This window comes from Branchiostoma floridae, chromosome 15 (genome assembly GCF_000003815.2).
Source record: "Branchiostoma floridae strain S238N-H82 chromosome 15, Bfl_VNyyK, whole genome shotgun sequence".
NCBI lineage: Eukaryota > Metazoa > Chordata > Leptocardii > Amphioxiformes > Branchiostomatidae > Branchiostoma > Branchiostoma floridae.
Genome location: NC_049993.1, coordinates 21,001,482 through 21,010,478, shown reverse-complemented (window position 1 = coordinate 21,010,478; position 8,997 = coordinate 21,001,482). Strand labels below are relative to the sequence as shown.

At 44.1% G+C, this 8,997-nt stretch overlaps 1 protein-coding gene across 2 annotated transcripts in view; it reads right to left on the bottom strand.

Annotated features, from left to right (window-relative positions):
• Positions 1-1,855: 1,855 nt before the first annotated feature.
• Positions 1,856-8,997, bottom strand: part of LOC118431313 (NXPE family member 3-like) — a 10,567-nt gene continuing 3,425 nt past the window's right edge. For both annotated transcript variants that reach the window (XM_035842431.1, XM_035842432.1), the window contains 2 exons: positions 3,823-3,948; positions 1,856-2,130 (listed from right to left, as the gene is read on the bottom strand). In XM_035842431.1, the coding sequence (XP_035698324.1) occupies positions 1,959-2,130; positions 3,823-3,948 (298 nt within the window). In that variant the 3' untranslated portion in view covers positions 1,856-1,958. The remainder of the gene's footprint in view (positions 2,131-3,822; positions 3,949-8,997) is intronic.

Here is an 8,997-nt window from a genome sequence, read left to right as displayed (position 1 = left end):
TTCACAGAAGCATTGCGGGTAACCTTGCGCTTTTCTTCTCCCACGCTCTCCTTAGAATCCATGAATTTCATAAAGGTCATTTTGATAAACCTGGCTACAAGTTTCACTTGGAATTTGTCAACCAAACAAACCGATATGCCAAGTTATTAAACCACTTGTCATCTTGACGGCTCAAAAATGTACATTGTGCTTATCGAAATTTGTCACTATTCTCTGAATATGATTTTCTTCCGTTTCTTACATCATTGCAATTTTATAAAGGTCATTTTGATAAATCTAGCGACAAAGGCAGAAACTTGACTATAAGTCTTGTAAAACCCTTGTCATTTCAGTCGTCTCAGAAATGTACATTGTACTTATCGACATTTGTCACTATTCTCTGAGTATGATTTTTCCCCGTTCCTTTTATCATTGTAAGGAAACCTTGCAAATCCTCAATACTTGTATTTTCGTCAGCCTGCAGAAGTAGATAGTAGGTATTGGCTCATTTGTCGTGACGTCACGATGCGTCATGCATGCTTCACGTGATCACGGCGTGTCTTTGACGTGACCCGACGGTCTCGCCACCCTCTATGGTCAAACGTGGATCAAAGGGCACCAGTCCTTGGCATGCTCAGTGGTCCGCTTGAGTGTAAGAATGTTTGAAACGTTGTATGACACAACTTTGAAGAGTTTTCCACCGTCTAGTTGGGAAATACCACAATCAGAACAACCCTACCACGCATGGGTCAAGGTTTTATTCCTAGTTTCTTCCTACTTTCATGTTGTAAGCAAAATCTGGCGAGTCGACTTCCAGGAATCCGGAGGAAAATTCTTGACAATTACAACTCTACAAAGGTTTCATAAACTTCATCACTAGCACGTTGTTCATATAAGTTTTTCCCACTAAATCACATCACATATTTGGCAGATGCTAGATGACCAAGTATCTTTGTTTCATTTTATTCACATTTATTTGTAAAGAATCGGGCAAAAAGCAAAACACTTGATCAAAGGACAGGCAAACGCTAGTCTTTAAGAATGTTTTAGACGTTGTAGAACAAAGCTTTGAAGAGTTTCCACCGTCTAGTCAAGAAATACCACAATCAGAACAACACTACCACGCATGGGTCAAGGGTTTAGTCCAACGTTTAAGTCTAAAAGTACAAAATCTGGCGAGTTGACTTCCAAGAATCCGGAGGAAAACTCTTGGCAATTACAACTCTACAGATGTTTCATAAACTTTATCGTTGTTCATACAGTTCACTCCCGCGCGAAACACACCAATGACCTAATATCTTTCATGTCATTCGCATCTATTTGTAAAGAATCGGGCAAAAAGCAAAACACTTGATCAAAGGCCAGGCAAACGCTAGTCTTTGGTTTCTTCAATGGTCCACTGAACTATAGGAATGTTTGAAATGTTCTATGACACAACTTGAACAGCTTTTCACCGTCTAGTTAGGAAATACCGCGACCAGAACCGCAAACCCACGCCAGTGGCAAGGCTGTATTCAAATCTGTACTTTTTATTTCATGAGGAAAATCCGGCTGTTCAGCTCCCCCACTAATGATAAGCTTCGAATTCCTAGTAATTACAGCTTTATGTTACGCAAAGGTTATATAAACTTTATAACTTTTAACTTATCGAAGTTAATATAAACTTTATAGCTCATAATGTATCAAAGGTTATATAAACTTGACATAAATAACTTTATTCAGAAGAAGTGAATGTCGACTGAGAAAATAAAAGCATAATACTTCGGGGGCTATTTTACGTGATGTCTTATATACATGTCGTTAATTTCACTGGTATTCTTGAACTAGTTGAACTAGTACTGTAAAATTCAACACAAAAATTGAGCCAAAGTTTCGACTGATCAGTACCAGTCTTTGTCAAGGACTTTCAAGTTAATTTCATTGGTATATATAAACGTCCATACAAAGAGAAATGTCGACACAGCTTAAGCTTATTCAAGTCACTGGCAGATATACGACATCAACATCTGTATCTCCTGCAGTACCACGGCGTCCGCTGGGTGGATGTTGTCCTGACGGTCCCCTGCTGACGTCATGTCCCAGGCGTCCAACCAGGCCACAGGAACGTCCCGGAACACCTCCCTCTGGATCTGGTCCAGCTGCCAGCCGTACCTGGAAGGTAGGTTTAATCTTATTTTCTCTTTCAGTCATTTGTTTAACTGAACCAGAACACTTCTCTCTGAGCCTGGTCCAGGTACCACCTTCACATGCTAAGAACTTAAGCTTAATCTAAGACGACTTTTCTTGAGTGTATTTAAGGATACTATATTCATCCTAACCAGAGTCAAGTGACGGCCCCAAACCCATGTCCACACCATGTCTAGGACGGAAGATACAAAATCAGGACGTGCTGTCGCAATTCAAAGAAAGCCTCCAGGAGGCAAGGCAACTTAAATCAAAGGGTATTTCATAATACAAACATACAATAGGGTACATCAACCTCAAGAATCCATTGTGACCCGTGATGGCATCCGATATCCATGTTAAAGGTTCAATCGTCAAGAAGCTCAATCTTATCTTGCTTTCCTTTGAACAGAGACGGGGGTAGATATAGACTTCCTTAACCTTCACACTTCCGGAAAGTGATTATGCTGAGCATCTGGGTTCTTCGTTGCCCTGACAACATGGTAAGTTTCATTAAAGACTATTTCGTACTGGAGTTAAAGAGTGAATATTCATCCGAACCAGAGTCAAATAAAAAAAAATAACAAGACAACAACATGTCCGGGGCAAACGATATGAAATGAAGAAGTGCGGCTGCAATTCGAAGGAAAGCCTCCAGGAGGCCTAAAATCAACCTTGACCTTCATAAGACTTACCAAAGAAGTCATATTAAATATACGATCCATTCTATGGCTTCTTACGTTATGCTGGTAAAACATAAGGAAACACAGGCAAACAGGAAACAGGCAGACAGAAGACAGACCGAGAACAATACCTCCGTTCACGGAGGTACTTACCAGTCGCTGTTGGTGATGACGGGGTTCCAGCGGGTGTTGGCAGACTTCAGCACCACCAGCGTGTCCGGACTGCGCGTCAGCAGCCGAACCACAGCCGTAACACAAACAACAAACAAAAACAAACAAACAAACATTACGCACCAGTCGCTAGTGGTGATGGCGGGGTTCCAGCGGGTGTTGGCAGACTTCAGCACCACTAACGTTTCCGGACTGCGCGTCAGCAGCCGAACCACAGCCGTAACACAAACAACAAACAAAAACAAACAAACAAACATTACGCACCAGTCGCTAGTGGTGATGACGGGGTTCCAGCGGGTGTTGGCAGACTTCAGCACCACCAGCGTGTCCGGACTGCGCGTCAGCAGCCGAACCACAGCCGTAACACAAACAACAAACAAAAACAAACAAACAAACATTACGCACCAGTCGCTAGTGGTGATGGCGGGGTTCCAGCGGGTGTTGGCGGACTTCAGCACCACTAACGTTTCCGGACTGCGTGTCAGCAGCCGAACCACAGCCGTAACACAAACAACAAACAAAAACAAACAAACAAACATTACGCACCAGTCGCTAGTGGTGATGGCGGGGTTCCAGCGGGTGTTGGCGGACTTCAGCACCACTAACGTTTCCGGACTGCGTGTCAGCAGCCGAACCACAGCCGTAACACAAACAACAAACAAAAACAAACAAACAAACATTACGCACCAGTCGCTAGTGGTGATGGCGGGGTTCCAGCGGGTGTTGGCGGACTTCAGCACCACTAACGTTTCCGGACTGCGTGTCAGCAGCCACGCCACAGCCACAACACAAACAACAAACAAACAAACAACCAAACATTACGCACCAGTCGCTGGTGGTGATGACAGGATTCCAGCGGGTGTTGGCAGACTTCAGCACCACTAACGTGTCGGGACTGCGCGTCTGCAGCCGCACCACAGCCGCGCGCACGGCTAGCATGCGGTCCAAGTACCTGTAATGTAAAAAGGTGGAGATTAAATGTAGTTCCATGGCCCTTTTTTTAAGACCGTAGGGGAAGTGGGTTGTTTCCCACTGTGCATAGGGTACGGTATTGGTAGGCGGAGCCCATCCCTCTTCTTCCATCGCCCTTTACCTCCCAAACCGAAGCCAGGTACACATTTTTGCACGGCTAGCATGCGGTCTAGATACCTGTAAGGTAAAATAGTAAAGGTTAAAGGTAGTTCCATGGCCTTATTAAGACCGTAGGTACAGTGGGTTGTTTTCCACTGTGTCTAGGGCACAGTATTGGGATAGTCTCTACCAGACTCCGGATCGCTGGAAAATCGTAGAAATGGAACAAATAGAGAGGAATATAACCGACCAGGGAACATCGCGTGCTGTTCCCTGGCCGGTTATATTGCTCTGGCCGGCTTACTCCTCTGATTTGTTACATTTCTACGATTTTTCCAGCGATCCGGAGTCTGGTAGAGACTATTATTGGGAGGCAGAACTCTCTGGGGTGAGGAAAGTCTATAAGTACCTAGAACGTGGAATGTAAGTGCAAATGGTAAAGTTTAAAGGTAGTTACATTTGAAATTTTAAAATGCGAATGTTACGCTATGATGTAAGCAGGTTTTAACAAATTCTTTGTAAACTACATGACTTAGGCAGTTAGAGTAATTCTCCTGTAAGGTGTATGTACGTAAGTAAATACCATCAGACTTTGTTGTTTCAAGTCTGCGAAGTGAATAAAGAATAAAGATTTCAAGATTTCAAACAGCACCACTAACGTGACCGGCCGACACACAATCCACATTCGTCTTGCCTCCGACTCCCTCCGGCTGTTTTCTTTTAGATTACTGTTTTTTATCACACTGTTGATTTCTCGTCAGTTGTTGCAACATTTGAATTCTAGAATATCGAAGAGACCACAGTTGGCACTGGGTTAGATTGGAATATGCAGGCCATTTTTTAAATCTGTTTTAGTACAGACGATGACAATGTGTCACTGCACACAAGGTAGAACCTTAGTTTAACAGTGTCCATATACAAAGGACAGGCAGAAGGTAAAGGTACTAGTAAGTCTCATAGCATCTTTAGGCCGTGCCAAAGGGATTGACGTTGCTGTGGCGTCCGGCTCAGCAACATCGGGTCCCTGTCTGAGTCATCTATGGTGAGTATTTAAGCTCCGCCTGTGAGGTGTTGTCAAAAATGCTTTACATAGCTGCATGTAACATCTGTATGATGTTTGGATTTTTCTAGATTTTAGCGCGCTGTTTGTTGTCCGGAATTGTGTAATCGACAAGGGCGGTATATGACCCGTTGTTGTGCAATGGACATGAGCGGTATATGGCCCGGAATTGTATAATGTATATGGGCAGTATATGGCCCGGAATTGTGTAATGGATATGGGCCGTATATGGCCCGGAATTGTGTAATGGACATGGGCGGTATATGGCCCGGAATTGTATAATGTATATGGGCAGTATATGGCCCGGAATTGTGTAATGGATATGGGCCGTATATGGCCCGGAATTGTGTAATGGACATGGGCGGTATATGGCCCGGAATTGTAAAATGTATATGGGCAGTATATGGCCCGGAATTGTGTAATGGACATGGGCGGTATATGGCCCGGAATTGTGTAATGGATATGGGCCGTATATGGCCCGGAATTGTGTAATGGACATGGGCGGTATATGGCCCGGAATTGTAAAATGTATATGGGCAGTATATGGCCCGGAATTGTGTAATGGACATGGGCGGTATATGGCCCGGAATTGTGTAATGGATATGGGCCGTATATGGCCCGGAATTGTGTAATGGACATGGGCGGTATATGGCCCGGAATTGTAAAATGTATATGGGCAGTATATGGCCCGGAATTGTGTAATGGATATGGGCCGTATATGGCCCGGAATTGTGTAATGGACATGGGCGGTATATGGCCCGGAATTGTAAAATGTATATGGGCAGTATATGGCCCGGAATTGTGTAATGGACATGGGCGGTATATGGCCCGGAATTGTGTAATGGATATGGGCCGTATATGGCCCGGAATTGTGTAATGGACATGGGCGGTATATGGCCCGGAATTGTAAAATGTATATGGGCAGTATATGGCCCGGAATTGTGTAATGGATATGGGCCGTATATGGCCCGGAATTGTGTAATGGACATGGGCTGTATATGGCCCGGAATTGTATAATGTATATGGGCAGTATGGGGTAAGGAGCAGTTTAACCCCTGCTTCGCTTATTGGATCAGTTAGTTCTCAGTCATAGTGAGCAATTGGGCTGGTCTCAATCATGATGTTTCTGACCTAGGGCGAAGAGATGCTGTTACAGTTACACTCATGTGTAAACACGTAACCTTCAGGTGGCCTTTAGGTCTTGTTACGTGGTGACAATTAAGTAAAAAAATAGGACTGTGGGGGCACAACACAAGGAAACGACGTCAACAAAAAACAAAACAAAGTTGTGTAAGTTAAAGTACAGCACAGGAAATCAATAAGTATATTATTGATGGTTTCTATAAGATACTTGAGGACTCCTCTGTAAAACAGACGAAAAGTTTGTGGAAAATTCAGATACTAGTACATAAAGCATTCCAGGATCTGCTGTGGCTAATGAGTACAAAACCTACAGTACCTTGGCCGCACCTTGGGCAATTACTGTCGTATTGAGGTCACCTGAGTGGCGCCGAATGGCAGTTGCTCCAGACACTTGCGATTTAGCCCCGCCTATTGTAAGCTCCTCGCAATTCAGCCCCTGGCTGCAAAGAGTGAGTAGTCGGTCCATCCAATAACATAACATAACATGAGTAATGTGTTAGATCATTAGACCACATGTGGTCACTTAAGCGGGGTTGAAGACTGGAGACAACTTGAGGATAGACAACCCCCCTTCTTATCTGTTACCTGGATGGTACCTGGCGTATTTTTTTGCCATGAGAAGTAAAAAATGTTGGCACCATTGCACTGTAATGATGATGATTGCCCGGTCGCTACGTCATAACAAAATGTCGACAAGGAAACAGGAACATAAGGTGATTCATAATAGAGTCTATTAACACAAGCATTTTCTACATCTCAGAAACATGCTCGAATTTCCACTTTTCATCTTAAGACACTCTTATAATGATAGTCCAAAGATATTAAGGAATAAAATATACTCTTTTGAACATTGACAAAGAGGACATATAATAATAACCTTTAGACTCAGAGAACCTTTTTAACTGTATCTTTCACCTTTCACGTGTGTCCTTCAACTCTGCACTGAGGCGGTTGGACTACCTGTGGATTATAGACTTCGTGTTCAGCCAACACTGCCTATTGTGTAACGTGCCCACAGGTAATACCTTTTATAGTTAGATTTGTCAGGCATGGGAACATAATTATTTGATTGCCAAGTCTGTACATGTATCGGCATTATTCATTTACATTACCTATGCGAGAACGGGAAATGTGGCAAGTAAAGTAAACATTTGTCATTTGATGACTTTACACGAACACCCCTATCTTTTCCGTTTTATGAGAGAACGGAAATATAAACTGTATAAACTCAATATGGCAAGTAAAAGTAAATATCTGAAGTTTGCCGACGTTTCACGAACACCCCTATGTTCTTGGTACAGTCCACCTACCTGGTGGCATCTTGCCAAAGTGGAAGGCCTGCGGGGCCATGGTCTGATGCAAACAGACACAACATTGTAGGGAGCAGAACTACCTTTGCACTGAGTATATGTGATTATTATAGTCACAATAAATAATTGTGCCGGGATCACATTGCGACCTTACGACCCAAACGACATTATTAAAGAAAATGAAAAATCGTCGTAGCGGCTCATGAAATAACGTAATGTAGGCTGGGGTGCAAAGGTCAACTTCGTTCACCGTCGCTCTACGTTACATGACGTCAGCCTTCTGAAACTGCTGTACCCATGTCAAGACGAGACATATTTATTGGCAAGGTATAGAAAAAGACGCACTGACAACATCCGGTGTGTCTGTTCACAAATATCAACATTGTATTGTAGGCATAAGAATTGAAGACATAATCCTTGTACTTGGCAACATATAGGCACCTATGACACTGCCAACAACGTTTGTAATTTTCTCTTTCTAATTTTACCTTTCATATCTATTGTGACACATATAACACAAGAACGTTTGTAATTCTTGAATCATTTTTATCTGTCATGACCTCACGCTTCTTCTCCGGTGAACTTTGCCTCACCCAGAAGTCGGAATGTTGTTCAACGACAGTCTGACGTCACGCCTTTGTTTGCTGCAATGACGTGGTACCTACCACGTCACCGAAACTACCACCCGAGACCACTCACTACGGTTAGACTTCCGCAGAAGAAGGTCTCATACCAAGTTCTTACCTTGATACCTAAATTCTATCGACAAAGATGGCAAGTAAAATGGCGAGCGGCGAATTTGACGAGCAGTTCCTGACGTGCCCGGTCTGTATGCTGCACTTCCGGGACCCCAGAGTCCTGCCATGTCTGCACACATTCTGTAGGGAGTGTCTGCAAGAATGGGCCACAAAACAACAGCCGCTAGAGTGTCCAACCTGCCGCACACAGGTCAGTCTACCTGACCAAGGTGTGGACGGTCTCAGGACCAACTTCTACGTCAACAATCTGCTGGACTTCGCGGCCGTGAAGAAAGGGGCGGGGCCAGGTGTGGTGTGCCAGGTGTGTGATGGGAAGGAGGGAGGGGCGCGGTCATGGTGCGTACAGTGTGCCGTTCTGCTTTGTGAGTCCTGTACAAACACACATCGCAGGTTTCCAGCCATGAAAGGGCATCAGATCGTGACCCAAGAGAACCTGGAGGCCTCTGAAGGTGTGCCCAGCAGCTTTCAGCGCAAAGCCTTCTGCCCAAAGCACGAAGACCAAGTCTTAACCTTCTACTGTGAACCTTGTCAGACTCTGGTCTGTGTCGCCTGTACGGTTGTCAATCATTCACGGGGCGATAAACACAATCCTGTAGAAATCGGCTTTGTCGCTGAGAGGAAGAAACGAGACCTACAGAAACTGTTAGCAAATATCGAGC